The 24,340-nt window shown below is 39.8% G+C and overlaps 2 protein-coding genes across 4 annotated transcripts in view; both read left to right on the top strand.

The window, feature by feature from the left end:
- On the top strand, nucleotides 1–19,969 carry LOC139138369 (uncharacterized). Of its 3 annotated transcripts, XM_070706712.1 has the most exons (5): nucleotides 1–178; nucleotides 9,450–12,392; nucleotides 17,029–17,170; nucleotides 18,259–18,417; nucleotides 18,743–19,969. In XM_070706712.1, the coding sequence occupies exons 2-5, from the start codon at nucleotides 9,495–9,497 to the stop codon at nucleotides 18,748–18,750; spliced, it is 3,207 nt and encodes a 1,068-aa protein (XP_070562813.1). In that variant the 5' UTR covers nucleotides 1–178; nucleotides 9,450–9,494; the 3' UTR covers nucleotides 18,751–19,969. The 3 variants fall into 3 exon arrangements, with proteins under 3 accessions (XP_070562813.1, XP_070562811.1, XP_070562812.1); XM_070706710.1 differs by lacking the exon at nucleotides 18,743–19,969 and having other exon boundaries at nucleotides 39–178; nucleotides 18,259–18,585; XM_070706711.1 differs by lacking the exons at nucleotides 1–178; nucleotides 18,743–19,969 and adding an exon at nucleotides 8,660–8,731 and having other exon boundaries at nucleotides 18,259–18,585.
- Nucleotides 19,970–20,311: 342 nt separating this feature from the next.
- Nucleotides 20,312–24,340, top strand: part of LOC139138368 (uncharacterized) — a 51,109-nt gene continuing 47,080 nt past the window's right edge. Inside the window, exon 1 of the mRNA XM_070706709.1 lies at nucleotides 20,312–20,682. The gene's annotated coding sequence lies outside the window, so the exon portion shown is untranslated. The remainder of the gene's footprint in view (nucleotides 20,683–24,340) is intronic.

Here is a 24,340-nt window from a genome sequence, read left to right as displayed (position 1 = left end):
GACCGCATGATGTCAAGCCAGGAAAACCAAGCCTAAAAATCAATTGTTGGTCAAACATCTTCGACCCACGGACAAGAGTTATCAAACGGCTGATATCCAATTGGAATGGTATTTCATAGAGTGAATATCTGGAGGCAATGTCTTCTTGAGGAGATCTCTTTGACCGACACGGAAGCAGGTATGTGTAAATGCTTGAACTTTGAAGCTGTTCGTCAATTGGGTTGATCTTGAAGGTTCGTCTGAGAAAAATGCAGAGTTTGCTCATAACAATAAAATGAACTACTGGACATTCATTCAGTAGGATTTTTTTCGGGGAAGTGGGGGTGTCAAAAGTGACAACACACAGAGAATGAATGGTTATTTTTCTTGAGGAAAGAAGACTGAAAACAATCGCCCTGAGTCGGGACCGTTAATCGCACCCCGCTTTAACGAAGAATATCAGGTCTATTTTGTTCGCTGAAAGAACCTTTCAAAATTCATTTCCTCGATACTGAAGCAAAGACTCGTATCAATCACAGCAACTGTGAAGCATGTTAAGTATTTCTGAGTGCTTCGCTGCGACCGTGGACGTCCCTTCTATCACCATGGACGTACCACATACGAACGCCGTTCAGTGAGCTAACTCTTGAACACTACGACAAGGAATAAGGTCACAAATATGAGTTAGGAATTACTAGTAGTGAAAAAGTGACCTATGAATTTCAACGTACTTGTATTGATGTTCAGGTTTTACTCATTTTTATCGGAGGGACGACGGTATTTTGGTTGATTTGTTGCATAACATTGAGGTTTGAAGGCTAACATATCTTACATAACTGTTACTCAGAAGTGTTGCGTAAACTATGGTAATTGGTGTCTGCATACAGATAAAGTACATTGATTGATTGTCGTAGTAGTAGGTTAAAACATTTGATATAGGGACTGTGGTTAAAATGGATGAAACCCCAAAAACTAACGTCGGTATCTTCTTCGTGTTTATGATTCGTATCGACTGATTCTTGATCGACATATACACAGTGCTCTAGGCCAGACGAAACGCAGATATAAAACGCGGATTGCGTAAGGGACTGGTCAGTTTCTTCGGCCGGGGGGGGGGCGCTGTAGATTATTTTTTGCTAACGTCAAAAAAGTGGCTGACCCCCTATACCAACTTTCGAAAACAGGGTGACCCCATATTCCAACTTTCGAAAACAGGGTGACCCCCCCCCCCCGGCGCGCGACAAGGTAAAACAAATAGCGGAATATAATTCAAAAGAAAACAGAAAAGTATCAGGAACTTGTCATGCTTTTCATATGCACTGCAGGTTTCATAATAATTAGTACACTTTGCAAAACAGACTTTAAATTTACAGACATCAAGATATTTCTAACATATATCTCTGATATATTAAAGTACCGCGCCCGAACGGCGCCCCGAAAATATTAAACATCCAGATATTTCTGATATATATTGTCTGATATATGAAAGTCATGCGGCTGAAGGGTATGCTAAAAATATGTTTGATATTTTATAGTAACGCGCCCGAAGGGCGCGCCGAAAAATTTGATATGATTTATATGTCTGATATAAGTTTTACGCTTGGAGGGGGCTCTGAAAAATATGTCTTATTATTATTAAAGTTACGCGCCCAAAGGGCGCGTCGAATAATGGAACTGAATGATGTAATTTGTGACTTGCACGATGCATTATAGGTAAGTATGAGCTGTGTCGAAATTCAAAAACACACTGACCCACCCCATTGAGCATTTCAAAAACATGGTGACCCCCTATCACCAAAGTCAAAAACAGGGTGACCCCCAATAAATCCACAGCCCCCAGGCCGAAGAAACTGACCAGTCCCTAAGTTGAATGAGGTCAAAGTTAATATATTTTTGTTTATACAACAGGAAAGGGGAATACCCGATCAGTCCCGGTGTTACATGGTGACGTAAATCTCTGTGTTATTAATGGCAACCGTACTCAATGTACGATCAACAAGCAAAAACCCCGGTGCGACAAACATCTGTAACGCCAGTACTTCCGCACTGATGGCAGAGTTTTTATGGTGCACGTACCACAATTCTTGGCGCCTATCTTGGGTGTGTGCGTTAGGCCAAACTAATGAAATTCTTTGTTTTGCGTCCCCATACGCTTAGGTTTTTAAGGTTTTCATGAAAAACACACAGAGTGTATTTGAATAGGAAATTTTAGGGCATGACCGCTTAGCTTTTCTGAACTAAAATTTTGTTACAAATTTTTATTTGCTGCAATCAAACTACATTGTGTTAATTTTCTTGTGTGTTTTTCAGCCGCTTAGACGCGTACCTTTTCCCATTTTGAGTGGACGCAAAACAAAGAATTTAATTACTTTGGCCTTATGGGAATTCTGTTTGGCGAGTGTTGCTGAATATACCTCGTCATAGCGAGGTAGCTAATAGCTAGGTTAGGCACATGAATAGCTTGCCTTTAACCCTCTCTACTAGACTCTAGGCTATTCAAGCTATTCAGAATCCCAAAAGTACATTTTCTGCGGCTAAATACTTGTCATAAATTAGTACTAGCTGACTGTAGTGGCTTCTGAGAAGCCAGGGATAGCTTATTAAGCTATTCAGGCTATCAGCCAGCTACCTGCAAAACCTGTGCATTAGTCTCACGGTTCTCGGACGATGAAAGTTGATTCAACATTTGACATATCAAAACGGCCATTGTTGACTCTAAATAGAACAACTTTAATTGCTCGAAGACTTCTTTCAGACACCGAGGGGATAGCATGCTCATCTATTGCAAGGTTCTGAAATATCAAAATTGACAAAGGCCAAAACATTCAGGAAAAAACCCTCATTGTTTCATAAATGTAAATGTGTTCCAGTCATTAAGTTTGGACCGCTCTTTAGGTCCATGCATCAGCTGACATGTCACCAGCGATGAAATAAACAAATGCACCTGAGCTCCAGTGCCTCTGATATGGATGGTTTGCCTGTAAACTTTCAAAACGTGCGAAGTCACGCTGTAATTTAACACTTCCGAATAAATCCCATCAATAGTCATATCCAGGACGTTGGATATGTATGATTAGCAGCCTGTGTAAATACATAGTGTGTTACTAATGTAACAATTATATAATGTACAATGTCATGTAATGATTCAGCAATTCTAATAATAAATCTGAAAAAATCCCGGTTGTTGTAGAGATATACCATATCTTTGATGATAGAATACAAATGGAGTGATGAGAAGTGATTTAACCATAAAAGACAATAGAACAGTCGAAAATAAATAACGAAAGTTCGTTAAATAGAGTTGAGCGATAGAATACACAGTTTTCATATAGAAATGAAATAAAGAAATTTAAAAAAATAAAAGAATAGCTGATAAGCAGCTAAAAACTAGCTTAAAGTGGCTAATAGCAACTGAAGACTTCTGATACCTTTAATAATAGAGGAGCAAATGTGTTGAGGACCAGTGATGATGTAGCTGATAAGCAGCTAAACGTCTACGGTAATGGCTAATCAAGCTTTAAAAATAGCTTGACAGTGGTGCTATCTCCTTGTCATCTTCAATTAACAATATGAACTCAACCATCAGTGCCATAGTTGCTAAATATGCAGTATTTCAAGGCTGTAAACAATCTTAAATGACAAAGTGCTGAATATTTCAAAGTCAGCTATCTTAGCTATTAAATGAAGAGTTCCTTAAGGCCTCCGCCCCAATTTTTTTTAGGTAGAATATACAACACTCTGAAGTATGCTAACCCTAAAACTAACCATAACCCTAATTGTAAACCCCTCCAATAGTTGTATTTGATGTGCTTCTTCCAAGGAAAGTCTGCGATTAAAGTGATTTCCAGGTATGAGGGCGTCTAAAGAAACTCTTGCCGCTATTTATGCCCAGAGTGTTGAAACACGGAAATGGATTGACCAAGACTATGCAAACAATGTTTTCAGTTCACCAATCTTCTGACTAAATTTTATTAATTGAAATCAAATCAAGACAGGTCTTACAAATAACAATATTTAACGATAATCAGCACTTTCCGATCAGACATATTCATAGAAGATCCAGGAGAGAGGAGAAGCAATCGCCAGCTGCGTAGATTTTATACCGCCTTTGGTTTGATTATTGCATTCATGCGTTGTTTCCGCGGAAAATTCCAGTTTCAAGTGGCTCGCTTAATTTTTTATGCATACTTAAAGACCCCACGTCGTTATGCATTAATTTTAGCGACCAAATCTGTGACGCAAATCCGTGGAATTGGCCATCACTACCCCAACGCGGCCGGTCCGACGACGCAATAAGACGGCATGGTGTGCTGCTATCCACTCTCACACTTTATACGATGAAAACGTCAGCGTATAGAAGTGCGGCATTTCCGTAGTATTCTTACAGAAACGTTTTCCCTTGTCACAATGAGATATCGTGACTCATTTGAAACTTCACCTGACGTAAAATATTCCGCCCCTCCCTCAACGTGCCGTAAACTGTATAGACCCTGTAGGCCGTGAGTTGCGGGAATTGTATTGGCAGGCTGGGGCGCAAGCTTGTCAGGTGAAATTTATGACCTCTTAACGCCCCCGTGGGAAGTATGAAATCACCGGTTTGAATACTAGTACCTTTGGTTTGTATTGATGAATGCAGGAGTGACAAAGAAAGTCTCCGCCAAGAAAAAGATGAACCTTTTCATGTGTAAATTCGTAGAAAACGTGACACAGTACATGGTTCATTCGCGTGGCAATGAAAGTCTACGCCAAGAAAAAGATGAACCTTTTCATGTGTTTTCATTAAAAACGTGACACAGTACATGGTTCATTCGCGTTTACCCACAGTATGTTGTTCTTAGCGAAACGAGCTTCCAATTATAGCCTGTACCTGGCTTGCAAAGTCATGTGTATCTTTAAATGGACAATGTGCAGCATCATATCAGTTTTGGATTCTATTTTGTTGAAATGCCCGCAGTACTGGATGTTATCAAACTGATAAAGAATAATTAATCTGGCAACTGATACAAAAAACATAAAAATGCTATCATAGCCTAATAAATCCCCGATTTTAACGATTTCAGGCAAGTGAGATACAGGATCTGGTACAGTACGTCCAAAATCGCGTCGAAATGTCCGTTATTGAACATTACAACGCACCGTTATGTCTGTTACGTCCCATGTTATGGTTGAAAACTGAATTTTAGTCACCGGGACTAGAATTCATTCGTCAACAATAACATTGCACACTGGAGTAGACACTGTGCCATGTTTGGAAGGCTAATGCCTTGATATACTTTAGCGAGATGAGGACGTAAATGCACTTGCTTTCTGAAACAAAATATTATCAGCCAAAGTTATAGTTATCGTCCCTTTATGGATCTACATTTCAGTAGGTAAAGATGGGCATTCACCGAGGATTTCATGTGTAATCATGTATTCGTCTTGCTGGAGACTTTCATTGCCACTCTGGCATTCATCAATACAAACCAAGAATGTACTATACATTGTGCAATCACTTGTATCATGATGTTGTTTTATAACAACGCGATAAATATTATAGTACCTAGATTTCAAAAACCGTATTACAATTCCTCCATTCAACCTGGAATGGGGGGGGGGGGGGGGGGTAGGTCTGATTAGGTTTTCGCACACTTTCATCTAGCGGGATCTCAGTGTGCTTGAGCATCCCAATCTGATAAAATAACCAATATCCAGTGATCAGTTTTACACAACACAGTTACACAGTGTACTTCCTAATCTCAATCATGGATACTAGTGCCATTATAGTAAATTCACTGATACCAGCCAAAACAATGGAAGTTCTTTTCATCGGACCCTAGACATTTCCAATCATAAGTGGAGACTTTGGTTGCGATAAGTGCCAGGCAGGTGGATATCTTGGATGTAGGATGGAGTACTGTCCTCGAGCCGATTGAACGATTAATTTAGAGTTTTCAGGCAAAAGTAATGACTAGACGGATAAATAATCCATGTAGAAATAAGACCAAGTCTTGTTCACTGTTAATACTGTAACGCCTTAAATCAATGACATTTTGACCTTTCATCGGTATTTGGGATTTTATTACTTTGACCTTTTACCGACATGATTTTATGATTTTATAACTTATCACTTGTAAGTACACGAGTGACATCACGTGCAATGAACGTATGTCACATGGAGTCAAAACGTGTTATAATTTTGATGAAATGTATAAAAGCCAATGATTTTAAGATTCAAGGAGAATTTTTGGAGAGAAGGATTCTTTTGGGAGAATTTTTGCTGATCGATGATTGTATCCTGAGAACGGACTTGGTGCCGCTCTGCCTTAGTAATAAAGATCTGAAGTGGTGAGTTAAACTGACTACTTGATGTGCGTTCCAGTTACTGAAAGTATTACGATACCCGTAGTACCTCTCGATTGTGTGACTTTGAGCGAGTGACGATCCGTCGATAACTACAAGTTACGAAAAGTCAGTCGTAACAATACTTATAGAACAGTTGAGAATATTAGCCTTAAGGAAGTTCGCGCCTCGAAGGTGAAAGACTTAAACTTTTGCTCAAAATTTCCTTAAGGAATCTTCCAACCATTCTCTTTCAAAATCAAGAATAAAAATCGGGGGTCACCGTGCAAATTTTGGTACTAGGGAAATAAATCTAAAATTCAAAATGGCCGCCATCCCTGTGTTAACTCTATGGAGAAAAATAAAATTTTGGAATTTCTAAAAACAAAGCTGTTGAAAAGTTTTCTTACACCAAGAGTTTTAAAATGAACCCCCACATGTGATATATCAGAAAAGAATTGTAAAAGTTTGAGAGTCCAAATTTGTGTCCCCGAGGCGCGTTCTACCTTATGACTCGTCACGTGACATGAAACTTAATTTCCAATTTAAAAAAGTCAAAGTTGAATTCCGGGGCTTGAAATTGTTTCACTGAAAAATGAGTTTTTCAGGTCAAACAATGCTTCGTTTATTTATAACTTGTCCGCAGTGTTCAGTATCATCATTTTGAAAAACTGTTTTCTTCACTATCCCACATATACCGAATACACTTTTTCACGCAAGAAACAGTGATGCATGGGGTAGCCGATTTCACTGACGAGATCCGGCCCTCACTCCTATTACACCTGGTCGAAAATGTAATGTAAGTGGGGTGCAGCACGCTATTGCTCTCAATCACGTGAGTGAACTTTTACGGTTCAGCGGTTTAGGGACTGGTCAGTTTCTTCGGCCGGGGGGGTTGGGGGTTGGGGGCGGTGGATTATTTTTTGCCGACGTCAAAAAGTGACTGACCCCCTATTCCAAATTTTGAAAACAGGGTGACCCCCCTATTCCTAATTTCGAAAACAGGGTGACCCCCCGGCGCGCGACATAGATAAAGCAAAAGGTGGACATAAATTACATATATATATATATATATATATATATATATATATAATATATATATATTATATATATATATATATATATATATATGTACGTATATATATTATATTTTACATTTTACATATATTTATATTTTAATAGTCATTTTATGTTTTAATGAAATTGTTGACATGTCAGTTGTAAGATAGGAATTTCAAAGTATCAATCTTAAAGTTTGAATACAGTACATTTTGAATGAGCTGTATTTTGAATGAGCTGTGAATGTATTTCACACTTTCTATGCTTAACCAGATGTCCTGAACTGTTGTACAGAAATGGATGTCAATCATTAATATCAAAGAGGAAAAAGCAGTGAATCAAAAACTTTGATGGGTGTTAAGACTTGCCAACCATCCAATTAAATCTCCTGAGGAGCCATAGAGAGCTTTTTTAGCCAAATCTGATGTGTACAGTGTCTGAGAGGACCTTTTCTTGTAACATTGAAACCATAAAAGCACAGTTAAAAATGACAAAAACTGCCTTTTTTAACTGTTATTTTGTTCATAAAAAAGCATCTTTCTACAGACAACCTGCGACACAAAGGAAAATAATTGCATCAATGAGAACGAAAGATATCTTGTCATTTTTCTATCTCTAAAACAAGTCACTGTATCAAATATATATTGTGAAATATTAGTGCATGTTGTTTTCTCATGCTGAATTCTCATAGAGAGAACAGAAAGGTATCAGGAATTTGTCATCCTTTTCATATGAAATGCAGATTTCATAATGATACACTTCCACCTAGCAAACATCAAGATATCTCTGATTTATTAAAGTATGGCGTCCGAAGGGCGCGCCGAAAAATATGAAACATCCTGATATCTCTGATATATATGCCTTGTATATTAAAGTCATGCACCTGAAGGGCATGCTGAAAAATGTCTGATATATTAAAGTAATGAGCTTGAAGAGCACGCTGAAAAATTTTGAACATACAGATATCTCTGATGTATGTATGCTTGATATGTTAAAGTTGGGCGTGCTGAAAAATATGACTGATTATTAAAGTTACGCGCCCGAGGGGCGCGCCGAAAAATACAACTGAATGATGAAATTTGTGGCTGACACTAGCATTTTAGGCAATGATGAGCCTGTGTCAAAATTCAAAAACACACTGACCCCCCCTATTGGGCATTTCGAAAACATGGTGATCCCCCTATCACCAAAGTCAAAAACAGCGTGACACCCCCCAGGCTGAAGAAACTGACCAGTCCCTTACTTGGTGCAGTCTCGGTGACCTGAGACTACATGTACCACACGTTGATGAGTCATTTTCCTTTTATAGACTGACGCAACATGTTAGTAATGTCTGCATGTTAGTCGTTACAGCCTTGAGGAGAGTGTCAAGGTAAAAGCTCATGTTACTTTTCCGAATTGTTGTCTCGACATGGACGGAATTGTTGTTTATGAGTGACGTCATTTAAAGGTTGCCGTTGTCAGTCTTATACTGGTCGATACTTTAGCTTCCGTAGTATACTTGTAAGGCTACTGTCAGGATATTGGCACCTTTTTGAACAACCGTCCAAATGTATTGACATTTCAGAAATGTTTACCAGACAATTTGACTATTAACCAGCACAGCATTTTTAGCTTCGAATCCATGATAGAACGTAGATGGCAGAACAATGGGCGAACTGGAAAAGCCCAGAGTGAGTTGTTTGTTCCAATTACGCCGGATCGAGTGTCTTGCAACGAAGGTACTGGATTGTATGTACACATGGTACAAAGTGGTGTGACCGTAAATAGAGTTCCTTTCCGCCATCGCAATATATAAAAGTAGAATTTCGAATTACTCTCCAGTATGGTACAGTCATCCTGGACAAGAACCGATTGAAGTTCGCTGAGTCTGTTTGGTCAGTGATAGCAGTGATGAAATGAGGTTGATTAAGTATTCGTTGGCGAATTTATCATCCAATAAATATTTTCCATGCTTAAAGCTAGTATAAATTCCATAAATTCATGATTCAAAAAAATAAGTGTACCCCTTGTTACACTATCTTCTGAGGTGCCGATTATGCGCAGTAAAGATTTTATCAAGCCTAATGTGCATTTATTTCTCTCTACAGCTGGACTTTCAATTCACTGTAAACAGGCAGAAGGTGCGGTGAAATATGGCGACCAAATTCCAGAAATGGTTGGCCGGTTTTCAGGGATACAAACGTAGCTATAACCTTGGCGTGCTTTCTAGGGACACAGAGCTGAAGACTTACTATAGCAATGCTCAACAGTGTGGAAAGCTACCTTTCAACCGTACCAAAGTGATGATTCTCGGCGACGCTCGAGTCGGAAAGACCAGTCTTCGGCGTCTGCTCACCGGAGAGAAATTCCACCCCGATGAACCCAGCACCGAAGGTATAGAGACCAAAATGTATGAATCCAAAGACGTTGACGACACTTGGCAGGAATACACTTCACGTGAAGATGATGATTTCGAGTTGGGATCTTCATGGTACACGGCTAAAACCGCCATGGAAAGCCTTCCGTCTTCTAACGTGAGAGGGCGTTCGAGGAGGCGTAAAAATATTCGCGTTAACATTAATTACTCAGCTCGAGTGATGCAGCTTATGAAAGATATTCTATTTATTGCTCGGTTCCTATTCGCTGCTTCGCTATTGTGCGCTGTTCTTTTTAGCAGGGGGCTCATCTTTGGTTTTGCCATCTTCGAATGGGGCATATTTCTCTCCACTTATTTGACAGGAGTCGATTTCCTCACTGAAGCTTACAGATATGGCACCGGCCTGGCTATCATGATGGCATTTGATAATTACTTCAGACATTATGTGACTCTGTCTGTTCTTTTAGATAGTTTAGATGTGTACTTTTTCAATTTGCCTCTGCTTAGTCAGTTTACATTTTGCATGCTATTCACTCTGTTCGGCTTTGCCATGGGAGTTCTCTTCGGAGTAGGCGGTCGCACAGGCGTAGCTTTTGGACTCTGTCTGCTGGTGACTCCTTGCCAGTTACTGACTTTGGAAGACTTCAGGTGGTCTAGTCTGAGCATGGATGTTACATCTGCGGTTACAACTCTCGTCTGTTTCCTTGGAAACGTCTTCGGTGTCCTTCTTTATCGCTGTTTAGATGATATCGCAAAGGTATTGCCATGGGTACTCCTTCCAAATGGCATGTCTGCGATTTTGTCACTTTTGTTCGCTATGAGTGTATTCCTATACTCCACCGCAAACGCACTTCCAAATATTCTCCCTTTTGTCATGGGCGCACTGCTCTGGTTTGGAAAGGTTTCTGGCGAGATAACAGGCAGAGACATAGATCTTAAGTACGGTGGTGCGTTGGGTTACCTAACGAAGAAGTGCATCGGTGTACTCACCGGACTTTTCATCGGTTACTGTATGGGTTGGCGTTTCCACACACCTTCAATATCATTCTTTTCTCTCACTACCTTCATCTTGTCCATACTGACCCATCCAGCCATTGAATTCTACGTGTTCTGCAAGGTAAAGTGGCAGGCGCTGCCTTTGGTGAAAGTCCGCGATGCTCTCAAACGTCAAGTGAAGGGTTCAAAGCTGTTTACAACCAGGCTCAGTCTGTGGGATTTCGCCGGCCAGGCTCTGTACTACAACACTCACCATGTGTTCATATCTAACCATGCAGTATATCTTCTCGTCTTCAACCTTGAGGAAGCAGCGTCGGGCAAGGCAGCACAGCTGGAAAGGATACTATTCTGGCTAAATTCGGTCTACACCCATGCAAGGGACGAAGACGCTGTCATTTTCCTCGTCGGCACACACAGAGACAGCATAACCTCGGCAACTAGAAATGAGGTAGCAGAGTACTTGTATGATAAACTGTACGCAAATTTCTGTTCTCGGCTGATAATGAACCCAGACGGTAGTCCTATATTCGTCGTCGAAAGTTCAAAGCCGCTGGATCAGGATGTTCACGAGCTGCAGACTCAAATTATGCGAAGGGTTCAAGAAGCTGAGTACATGTCCCAAGAGTATCCGATTAAATACCTCCTCTTCTACAGAATAATCAAAGAGAAAAGAGAGGAAGCCGAAACAGAAGGACTGTCTTGTTGTATATGTTCGTTTGACGAAGTCAGAGACCTGGCAAAGGTCACTTGTCATGTTGATAGTACACAAGAGTTTAACGAAATGCTGGAGTTTTTCTACAAAGCCGGTGAAATAATCTACCAAAGTAATGATAACACATTGAAAGATGTAATTATCTTCGACCCCCAAGTACTTGTTGACATAATGAAGAACCTTTTCGCGATCCCGCCAATTCCCTGCCGGTCCCATAAGATGGCGGTCTACTGGTGGATGTTACAAACAGACGGCATAGCCCACCGTCGTTTGATCAGCCATATTGGTAACCCAATGAAACTGCCCAATCATGTTACATCTTCGTTGTTAGAGGCTTATGATTTGATATGCCCCATACCGATTACTAGCAATAGTGATGACCAGCTATTTATCGTGCCCAGTTTGTTGCCGTTTCACACTTTCTGGGAGAGCAATGCCAATAATCTGAGTGGTTGGACATCGCTTGAAGATGACGAAGAATACTACATTGACTTTGGTTGTTTCCTGCCCGACTCCATCTTTTGGCGTCTCATGGCAAGATGTCTTAAATCTGAGAACATTCTCAGTCGGAATACCAAGCGACAGGTGTACCGGGACGTGGGCATTTTCGCTTTCGGCCATGATTACAGTTACAAGCTCGACCTAGTGCATCATCTACCCGAACAGCAATTGATAAAGGTCACCGTCCAAAACTCATCGGGCCAAGACTCCAAAAGATTTATGCTCTGGCTTCTGGGTGAATTGGAATCGATAAAGAGAAGGGACTTTCCATGTTTGAAGTACTCATGCGGGGTATTATGCCCAATGAAAGGCAAACACGCAAGTTTTGTTAACCCAGACAAGCTGCACATTGTGAAACTTGCAGGCCATGACCGAAGGTTGTCTCAGGATGAACAAGAAGGGAACCAGGACTTTCGTTGCGAAGGCCAAAAGTGTAGCATAAAGATATTTCCAAAGAAAAAGCAGGTATGTTATAAATCTTTTTGCCATAGCCTATTATTTGCTAGCCCCTTAAATGAATTACTGGTGCAACAATACACGCAAACTTATGAGCCGTGTTCGTATATCAATCTAGCGATAATGACTCGTCAAATATCGAGAATAAATTAGCCAAAAATCGTGCACTTTCTACCAGTATGTGTGTTTCATAATGCAAACAATTTCTTCTCAGACCAAAGTGCGGATTCCAGTAATTTCCAGTACAACAGCTTATTGGTCTCTCTCTCCCTCTCTGTGTCTTGTTGCCTCTGTGTATCTGGTTGTCTGGCTGTTACTGTATGTTCGTCTGTCTCTGTTAGTCTATATTATCGTGTTCACATATGGTCCTTCGAAATGCTCCCCCCGAAATGCTTTTGAAACGTCTAGGTCAAATACTGGTTTAAAATGTGTATATCAGTGAATGGTCCTTAGTGGTCCTTGAACGTTTCAGATTTGAGACGGTGTACGGCAACCTCAGACGCAACACGCTGTCTGAAAGGACCAAGTTCATGAACGTCCTAAACGCCCTCAAGGGCAGGCTGGAAAACACGACCCTAGACGACCTGAGACGACCCAAGACGACTGAGGCAGAGGCCCCACATGCCGATGGTCAGGAAATCGCTCTTTGAGCCATCATGGTCCCCCACTCACAAAACATGCAGGAAAAAGCGTTTAATCCTTTGCACTAACATTGTATCAATACGACTTAATATACTCCTGCATTCATGTTGTGAATGTAAACTTTCTTCTCAATAATACTGGGATCAAATCATGATTAAGATTTAGCTGAATTACAAGAAGCTTTTATTTTTATTCTTGCACTCGATCCCTCACATTTTTGTGGTCATCATCGTTTGATATTCATGCGCACTTCGCCATTTCATCTGTCAAATTCATTCTCTGCTAGTTTCTGTAATTCTACAGAGATGATGAAGAAACGATGAAAATTGAGAGCGTACATTTCCGACATGTGCGTTATATTTTTTGAATTGATCGTTTCTGATAAATGTTAGTGTTTTATTCGAATGAAAATTTAATTCACAAAGTTGTGTCCAGGAATTTTGTTTTCCTATTTGAATTTGTAAATCATACACACAGCTTACTGTACTGTAGTCTTATGATGATGCAGGCTGCAGGTGTTTGTTTGTTTACATTATGCGCTGTTGTGAGCCATAATTTTGAAGATGATGGGTCATCATGTACAGCGCCCTACTGGAATAATTCCATAAGTGATATCGAGCAAATAAATTCCTGCGATTTCAGATCATCAGCATGTCAGTCGTCTCTGGTCGTCTTGGTTTGGTTTTCCTGTCTGCCCACAGGGAATTCTGACTGTATAACAGTGAAGTTTCAATAGAGCCGTGTTGATCTTGACTGATACCAATATTGTTGGGGGTAGCAAACTGTTGATCAACTGTTTTACTATAACATTAGCTTTCGGAGACAACAGTCTCCTTCATCGGATGTCAGGGCTCGAAATAAACTTTTACCTTGATAGTCCACTTGGGCTACCATTTTCTGAAGTTGGTAGCCCAGTGACAATGGCTGGTAGTCCATGAATATTTTGGTTTAGGGATACTGTGCTCGTCCCAGTATAAGCCCCCGGTTCAGCAACACAAAACAGCAGTAAAACTATTGGCTTCTACTCGAGAAACCCCATGTTATGTGTCACGAACGCTTAATTTATGCTTATTTTTGTACATTTGTAACACTTTCTATCACTTCCTACATCGGCTTATGCATCCAAAGAAATTGTAACTTTAGTAAAGAAAAACAGAAAAAATATACTCATGATCTTTATGAACTGGCATGCCTTGTTACACCCGAGTCTCTCTATACAGAACGTAATACATTGATACTGATCGACAACCATAGATAAAAGACAGCGAAACTCAGCCAAGCTTAAGTGACTCAGTGTTTTATATTACTATTTCAAATCAAACTGATCACACAATCTCTTGATATAGAAGTGAAAGTTTTGTGAAATTTGACACAAGTACGTCTTGTATGCTGCCGATCAACAGCATAGGGTGAACTGGCATGCAAAGACTGCACACGGAAAAGCAACTCAACATTCTAGTATCAAACGCTCTGCATCTTGTGAAAACAACAACATAGCAGTGAAAATTGTAATAGTCACCAGAAAAAACTTTTCACAGATGAAAAGATAATTGCTTCAAACAAATGAAACTACATGTTGACTGCATTTAGATCGTCCAAAAGTAACGGACATCGCACGCCAATCATTCATGTCCCAGGTTTTGGTAGTCCGTGTGGGCTACCATTTCATGGACTTTGGTATCCCCAGGGAAAAGTTGGTAGTCTGTGACGCGGGACTACCGCTAATTTCGAACCCTGGATGTACTTGCAGAATGGCAAGTACATCTGATGAAGGAGACTGTTGTCTCCGAAAGCTAATGTTATAGTAAAACAGTTGATCAACAGTGTGCTACCCCCAACAATATGTATAACAATGAACAAATACAAAAAATTAAAAAACGGTCAAAGGAAAACATCGACAGAATAAACAACAAACAACAAGCAAGAAAAACAAGCGACTGACGGATCATGATCAATTGTGAGACTAAAATGGTCAAAAAAGAAAAACAAATTGACAGCATAAACAAAAACACGAAAATCGCTGACTCCATGGTCCTATGAAGGGCCAGACATCTGATTTTGGTCTACTCGGACGAATGCATCCACTTGGCTGAACCGCCGGGACAGCCATGTTTATGAGGGAGCCGCCATCGTTTACAGCCTGGGGGGGTGGGGGGTGGAGGAATTTCATCGGAAACTCTGAAATTTCGAGTAACCCCCATTCAAACCATGATTAATTTGAGTAATCCCCTCTCGAACACAGAAATTTTGACTGACCCCCACTTAGAAAAGTTAAATATCAAGACATAAATTTATAAAATTTACAAAAATACAGCAATAGTAAAGACCTTTCATATCTTGATGTAACTGTACCCTGCTACATTATCACCCGTTATCTCATGACGGTTGAAAAAGGTGAAACTAACATAATAAAATTCCAAGTCACAACAAGATGTAGATATAAAAGCTCACGCTATAACCAGTATCAAACCATATAGTATTGTTTAATTTTGATGGGTATCATGACAGGGTTTTCACTAGGATATCTGACAGGACAGAATTTGAAAGTACGGGGGGGGGGGCAGTACACGCAGAAAGGGAAAGTATCAGAGGAGGTTGTACCCTCTCTTGCTTTGAAAAAATGATAAATTGATGTGTGCAATGGCGCAGTCTTGTTCAGTATGAGAGGTGTTTTCAATTTGTATTTTTACTAAGTAAAAGTGTTAGAACACCTCAAGGGGTGGGGGAGAGCAAGAGAGGGTGTTCCCCCTTTGCAAAGAAAATTTTCAGAAATTGATGTTTGGAATGGTGCAATCTTAGAGCTCTTTAAATTCATTCCGCACCAAAAATTGAGTAATCCCCTTCTTTATCTCCAGATTTTGAGTAACCCCCCTTGCAGGTTTCAATTTTTTGAGTGACCCCCTCCCCTCACATTCCTCCGACCCCCGCCCCAGGCCGTAAATAATGACGGCTCCCTAAAAAAAAAACCTTGAATTTAGAATATGCAAGAGCCTGGTACAAAAGGGGCTCAACTGGACTGCCGAGCAGTGCCACTGGAGAATCAAGTCGCTGAAACTCCGATAAAAGGCCGCTGAAGACAGAATAGACTCAGTGGTACAGACAGAATGTTGATGATATTTTTAGCGGAACCATCTAAAAACCAAAGACAAGCCATAACGACATCGTTCAGCTTTGATCTTCACGGGGGCTGGTTAGGCTACTTGATCTGTCAATTGTCTGCTCGGTCTGTCGATCGTGTACTCTTTTCTCTGTCATCCATTGCAACTAAAAGTTTTAGGGCATTTTTAGTTGCAGCGTAGAGCAGACCAAGAAATACGCGATCGATATATCGAGCAGACAATCGATCGATCAAGCAGACTACTTAGTGCAAGTGCACCTGTGAAGATCTTGCAACGCTACATGCTCGGTCACGTACATATTTTGAACTTAAGAGGGCGCATGTAGTCGGCTATTCAAAACAACAAAACACAGCTGTCTAGATCATAGACTGTAGAGTCTATGGGACTAGAGCGGACTGGAATGATTAATCCTCCATATTTGCAAATGTCAAATAGTGTCTCTAAACCGTTTCAAATCCCTAGCGTGAAAACGGTATATCTCCTGGTATATTCATCTGTGTCTCTGTCTGTGTCTCTGTCTGTCTGTCTGTCTGTCTGGCCAATTCTGGATCTCTCTCTCTCTCTCTCTCTCTCTCTCTCTCTCTCTCTCTCTCTCTCTCTCAGGTGTCTCACCGGCAGCTCATTTTGCGTTTCTGAATTATTATAACAAGATGTCTGTTTATTTCTCTTACCAGACAACACGTTTAGCGTTCATAATCAATCAAAATATCACTAAATTTTAAGAGTGATAATTGAAAGAGCATGATTATTCTGTACATTCTCGATTCCTAACAGTATGAAAATGTAAAGTCACCTACAACAATGTCCAAGAATAATAATAAAGTTTGCTTCTTGTCAATATTTATTGTGTTACCGATACAAGTTCTGTTTCCTTTGCAATACAGGATCCAAGGGGTGGAAGATTCCACCCTGTCAGGGTTACCATTGACACGCCAATAGCTGAGCTGCCTCCTAGTTTGTACAAGTATATATGCAACAACTTGAACTCGGAGCAACCGCTTTCAGGGGATTGGAAAGATCTCGCCGGTAGGTGTCGCTATGCACTCGAGAGCTAGATCAAAACAAAACATGAAATATAATTGCATTGCCGTCAATTAACAGCAAAACATGGCAGAGTTCGTTCAGGAAATCTGTAGACATACATGCTCGAAGCCTGCAGCACCTGCATACATAAACTTTCATTCTCGATTTTCTGAGTGGTTTCCTTCAAATACTATTGCACCAATTACGCAGACATTGTGTACCATGGATTTGCCGACATTGTTCTCATTCTGCTCCTTCATTGTATTGAAATATCACGTATCAGCCATCAAACACAGCACACTGTATACAATATCCAACGTCCTTGCTGTCGAATGACTGCTATTAAAGGAATACAGTCGGAACTGTGCTAAAAGGTCGTATGGGACCCATACGACCAATGTGAACATTGTATCCAAGTTACGATAGTTATTGATGAAAGTTAAAACATGCCTGTGATAATCTACATCGTATAATTCAAGTGTTGCAGCTATCATGATGAGGTAAACAAGCAACTCGCACAGGCGCTGTTCCGATGACTGTTTCCCTTTAAGGACGACAGTTGGGTAGTGAACAATAACATATGGCATAAGTCATACAATTATTCTGATTCGTTTGACCCTTGACAAGTCAAGCCGAAACGTCAAAACTCACTATTAATGAAAGGGCTTACAAAAATGTTCCGTGCTCACGTCAGCTGTTCCACAAACTTCATTCTCCCCTGAAATGTATGCATATCAGTCATATAAAAGTGAGTCGTGTGTTTTGCTTCAAAGTTGGCAAAGTTGCATAAAAAGGTGGGTCTGTGGAGAGAGAGAGAGAGAGAGAGAGAGAGAGAGAGAGAGAGAGAGAGAGAGAGAGAGAAATCCAGAATTGGCTTAAAATTTAAGACTGCAGGACAGGCTTTCACTGAGAACAAGAGCAGAACGCACCACGCCAACAAATACAACAAGTCAGAGCATGGCGACATCTGAATAGTAGGTTTTAATATGTTTCTGCCCCAGAACATGGCCTGTTTGAATTTCAAAAGTTTTGTTACTTAGTTTGCATCGGCTTTGTGCTGACAGTTACTGTTTGCTCTCACTCTCCTGCAGGTGAACTTGAACACACTCAGGAAGACGTCCATTTACTGAGAAACGAGATTAACCCATGCAGCACTGTTCTCAGACATTGGTCAAATTCGGGACAAGCGACTGTTCGGAATCTGATCGAGATTTTGGAAAGACCGTCCCTGGGCCGAAGGGACTTAATTAGTAAGATATGTGAAGCTATAAAAGTTGACTAGTACCAAGGAAATGAAAAATGAAGGGAATTTCGTGGCCGGGTGCCCGGCGCCAAAAACATGCTTTTCGGTTTTGTTGGAAAGACTATAATTTGATGAAATAACATACTCCTGTAAGCGATGGGAAATAGTTATCCCAGCATTCACTGACTTTGTTTGTGTACATTATCTGACTTAAGTTGACAACAGAAGCGAACACCCGCTGTTTGTGAATATGCTCACAATGAAAACAATGTGAAAGCCTCTTTCAAACAAACGTTCCTTAAATCTTTATTATGTTACCTTTATCGCCACAGGTCAGTAAGACTACCACACTCGATGATACTCAAACGATCCATACTGCTACAAGTCCTCCTTGGCAAACACTTTATTTTATGCCATGGCAGTGAAATATTGGTGTTGAAGCTACCACGGAAGACGTTTTTCCGTTCTTGAAAATCAATCAGTCTGAGAATAGATATGGCTGTAGCCCGCTCTAAATGTGTCCGATTCAACCTAAGCACGATTGGAACTAATTAGGGATGATTGGGTTTTAATATTTTGCAAATTTCTCAAAAGTGTTAGGTGTCATATAAATGAATGTTGCTATATCACAAATTACTCATAAAAACAAGTGTGTAATGTAAAAAGAAAAGCAGATGACATAATATTTGTAGATTAAATCGACATTACTTCATTATCCAATTATCCAAAATTAGTTCCGATCGTGTTCCCAGTTATATTCCTCAATTTGTTAGAGCATATGTTCATCTGCATCCTTGGCCTTCCCTCATCTAAAACGGCACCCAAACACCATCAGCGGCATACACAGCTGTGAAGACGTGGAATGTGTACATAGTCTGGCCCCTCAATATTTATCGAATAAATTCCAAAAACTAATTGCATCAAACATTTGCAGGCGTTTTAAAAGATCTGCAAATAACGATGATATATTGTTGCATGTTTCTCGTCTAGAAACGGGAAGAAGCACTTCTTTGTGAGTAGTAGGCAATGAAACACGCTACCATTCATTATAAAAGCTGTTAAAGAAATTTGAATATTTATATAAAACTTGAGTGAAGAAATTTATCTTATTTGTATATATTTTATTTCTATGCTATGACTATTTTGTAAGCATTGTATAGTATGTGCGTTTGTGGTTTTATACATGAAATAATTAGACATTGTTGAACACACTTGTATCGAATACGAATTGACCTATTCGTTTTGAATAAAGAGTAGCAAGTAAATAAAGCAATCAAAAATATTTTGGTAGCTGCCGGAAATGACGTCATTGTCTCCTACTTCTGTTCCGTCTGTAGGCGGAACTAAAAGTTTATCTTATCATTGCGCTGGAGGGGTAATTTACGGATGCAGAAGAACACAACTGAATTTTTTGTATAATTTGACAGAGCGGTAAAAATTAATAACCGCGAATGTTTCTCTACTGCACATGCGTCAGAGACAATGTATATATTTATGAGACAACTGTGATATACAACGTACTAGTAGTTTGCGGAAGTAATAAACCGTTGTAATATCTATGGAATGGTCTTCCTATTTTTATGCATTCAGTGTTTACAAACTGTTGAGATATCCCTCAGCAGGCTGTATAACATTAATTTTCTATGTACTGTATAATTCATCGTGACTTTGCAGTTGACACTCGAAAGTGTCGATTGCTTTTTAAGGCGTCAACATGAATGGACTTGCAGCATTGTTGTGGCATGTATAGGTGCGGTCCGTCCAAAACTTGGACAGTGATGAATTGTAATGTAGGAGAAGTAATGTTCAATACGAGTTTCATATCGTCGCTCTCAGTAATTTAATCAAGGACTTCCGTATATGGTGAGGTGTTACGTATTTGTTTATCTTTTATCTGAGGAGTAGACTAACAAACCGTGTAGTGAACCATGAATTAATCATTCCGACAAGAGGCTTGATAATCATGTTAAAAATATCACATGCACAACATCCTCTGCAACTCAGAAGTCAGTGAAGCAACCAGTCACGATGGTCAAACTGAATACCGAATACAGTCGATGAGGCATACGCGCCCAGTAACAGCACACACCTCACTGGTACGACGTCGACATTTTTGCTCGCCTCTCGGGACACGAGCAAGAACCCAATGGGAATTTATCGCCATCTCCACTTCCTGGAACGGTCAAATAAGCTCTATGATATCATAGTCTGTCATAGAATATCACATATTCAAAACCGAGTCTTGTATCAAGAGGCTTACCTGCATTGAAAGGTAAGTAAAGTGTTTCTATCAGCTCTCTGTGTTGTACTGACATAACAGGAAGTATTACAAACCAAAATCGACTTGTATTTGTAATTCGTAACATAACAGGACCCGAGCTTGAAATATCATCCTTGATGCCAGCAAATAAGGTGTCAGCACAAACCAATTCGTTAAGATCATTTCCTCCTATGAATGCCTTGGCATATCTCGTCATAAAATGTACGGCAGAGTCAACATAGCCAGGCCACTAGTGGAAGCTAGATGTTAAATGAAGGCCTAGTATTATTTAAGAAGTAAGAAGTTCACACTGTGTCGTTTGGTGATCGACATCTAACGATTATTATAACAGATATTAAACTTCAACATGAGTTGTGAAAGTAGAATAAAATGCAACGTGTCTTTGACTTTGTTTCTATTATCGGTCGACAGAAGTATTGGAACATGAACAATCAGAAATGTTCAGTGCTTATTGTAAATCTCTCAAATAACCATCAAGTTTGCATGAACATATTGTACAATATATTTCCATTATGGAATAGCAAGCGTATTCTTAGACTTGGTTCAAGTCGGTTAATTTTAAAAAATCACTTATAATAGTCTCTCTTGTGTCTCTCCTATTTCATACGGACCTATTCGGAATTTGGCAGCCCAGGCCAGGTTTTCCTAGCGATTGAACGCGGTAACTGAGTCTGCGCAGTGGTGAGTCAGTTTCTGCCGGATTCAATTCCGGGAGAAACTCCCCCGTATAGCGTTCACCTCACTCATCACGTTCACCCCACTCACTCGTTTAAACATACACAAATCTGCTAAAACATTTACAAATCACAGACTTGAAGCAAGTCTATCGTACCCTGTCTCTACAAGGGAGCTAGATGCTTTGGCATTGCAATATTTTACTAGATCGAGCGTAGAACCTCCCATCGTAATGAACAATGATTACACAAGCCCATATCATTGGCTATTGATAACCCCGCGTGACAATAAAGAGGCTGGAGTATAGTACATACTGAAAAGCAAGTTTTTTCCTTAAAAGGCTGGTTTCCCGTAAAAGTATAGGCCCAATGACGGTTTAGAAGACAAAGGATGAAAAAGATATAATAACTAGTTTTTAAGAAAAGATTATGAGAATGGTATCAGAGATCATTATTCTGTGATATTGGGCGCTTTAAATAAAATTATTTGTTTGCTGTCCGCCTGTTGATAGGCTTTCAGAGAAAATTAAGGAAACAAACACAATGTTAACACTGTTACAAATAAAAATATCATTTAAAAAAACAAAATTGAAATTGAGCTTATGTTAATGCACTTGTGTTTTTTGTCCGTGTTTGTTTTTTTCCCTGGCTGGCTGGTAGGTTTTTCAAAAACCCAAGGACGGCAATCAAAGAAATTTTTAAGTGGCCTTACGTAAAAGGAGAAGAACTGAGTGATGACTGAGTGATCGCTAGCTCAAGGGGTTTCTTTCAATATTTCACACCACTTTCAGACATGTATATCGTGGAGTAGACTTTCATTATGCATTTGAATGAATCACACGATAACTGAGACACTCGTAATAAGTAAGTCATCAAACGGACTAGTCCCAGACTATCTTGTGTAATTCCACTCTATGCAGTGTAGTGCACTGCAAGATTCTACAATCCAGCTGGCAACACGAAGCTCTGCTTAAGGCGTTCACACGGGCCCCAAGTACAGGAAGTAAAAATATTGCAATTCATTTCCAGTCCAGAACTTGTGTAGCGTCAATTTGAAACCCAGGGGGAAATAAACGCCACTTTATTTCTGTGAAATCGAAACATTTGATAATTTTCTATGGGGTTGAAACGGCGAAAATTGTACTGTGTATCGCAGATATTCAGCTTTTAAACTCTGTGTGTGGCCAAGTGCTTGTTGTTAAAATATAGAGGTCTCAAAGCAGGCAGCTATTCGTCTGTAGTTGGAGATAAACACGGAGACAAACTTAGGGACCATTCAGTTATTATGGCCGGGGTGGGCAGCCAAATTGTTCCTGTGCATCAGTCAGAAAAAGTTAACCCCCTACCCTCGGAAAAAATGATGGCCCCTTTGGAGATGACAAAAAATTCATGACCCCGCCCCCATATTGCTTGAGTAAAGCTGCATTCACACACACGCGGGGGTAGAATCCAAGAAAAGTTCTCAGATTTTTTCAAATACCCCTTAGCAAACTCATAATGCGTTCAAACCCCCTTCTGATTTGCTATAATTTTGAAATCCCTCTCAAAGGGATTGGACAGAAATTATAGGAGGGGCGCAATTTGTTTACGCAAGTATTTTGAAGAGTCATGAAATATCATGCATGCCTTTTGGGGAGGGTAACCATTTTTGCGCAACTATTAGAAGGCAAAATGTAGCCGATACAGTGCTTCGTCCTAAAATATCTAATCATTATACATGGGAGTGTTTTGGGCAAACTTATTAATATTTTTTCACATGAAAAACAAGCTATATCTGAACATTTAAATAATATGTTTAATAATTCATGTAAATGTACTTTGCTTGAAGGGGCAGGCAGGGTATGTGTACAAATTTTTTTTTTTGATTTCCCCGTAAATGTTGATCCACTATACATGAGAGTCTATAACAAAACTGTGAATATTTTTTTCCAATATAAAACTTGCCATAATTTTGCATATATAGACGTTGGATAATTGACATATTTGTATTTTATTAAAAAAGGATGGGTACATGTGCATATGTGTAAAGAATTTTGATTTTGGAATGCCATCGATAATATTGATTCACTATACATTGGAGTCTATGAGAAAACTAAAACTCACGAAATCTGTGTTTTATAAGTGTTTGATCATTCAAATAGGGTGTTCGAAACTTCTTATGTGGACAACAATTATCATATTGATATTTCTCCTAAAAGTATTTTTCCACTTCTTTACAGGTAAACTATTAAATATTTCCCCTGACGAAATTTGCTATATCTCCGAATATGTAAGTAACAGGCATTGTTCATTACCCTCAGTGAGCTCGATTTACAAGAAGACAAGCCTGTATATAGTTGCCAAGGCAAGATATTCATGTGACAGAAAATCAAACTTTTGTCAGATTCACGGGTAAATGACTTGAGAGAATGAAATCATGTAGCGAATCATTTTTATCTCCCAGAATATTTTTGAACACTGAAACTGCTTTTTAACGAGATGGATACTATAAAAATCACGTGACCCCCTCTGTGCTGTTTGAATAATACATGATCCTCCCTTTGCAGTTTTAAAATTTAAGGTGACCCCCCAGGGATTTTGCCGGCCCACTTCCGAACAAGTGAACGCTCCCTTACGGCAGTTTTGCTATTCAAAAGTCTCCCTTAACTCGTAGGTAGGTCGATCGGCGCATAAAGAAATATGACCCGTGATTAATATGCGTAACGATTGTCAGACTTCCTGAACTGCTTCTGCAAAAGTGAATACATGTACTTTTGGAGAGTTCCCGTTTCGTGCAGCTTTACAAGTGATCGCGAAGCGTAGGGTCAACGGTAACGACCTTTAATCCAAAGTTTCGGGTAGGACAGTGTGATCGGTGGACATAGATTTACGCTCATTGGTCATTGCTATTATTCAATCTTATCTAACTCCCCATTTGCGAGCTTTGTTTTCACCTTAAAGTATAATTTCACTTTTTATGGTACTATTAGTCTACA

This window comes from Ptychodera flava, chromosome 8 (genome assembly GCF_041260155.1).
Source record: "Ptychodera flava strain L36383 chromosome 8, AS_Pfla_20210202, whole genome shotgun sequence".
In the NCBI taxonomy this organism is placed as follows: domain Eukaryota; kingdom Metazoa; phylum Hemichordata; class Enteropneusta; family Ptychoderidae; genus Ptychodera; species Ptychodera flava.
The sequence above is the reverse complement of the archived record's forward strand: the minus strand, read 5'-3'. Positions and strand labels throughout refer to the sequence as shown.

Coding starts and splice junctions, on each gene's coding strand:
- LOC139138369 (XM_070706710.1), top strand. CDS start 9,495: ATGGCGACCAAATTCCAGAAATGGTTGGCCGGTTTTCAGGGATACAAA. Junction 12,393..17,028: donor TATTTCCAAAGAAAAAGCAG/GTATGTTATAAA, acceptor TTTGCAATACAG/GATCCAAGGGGTGGAAGATT. Junction 17,171..18,258: donor GGATTGGAAAGATCTCGCCG/GTAGGTGTCGCT, acceptor ACTCTCCTGCAG/GTGAACTTGAACACACTCAG.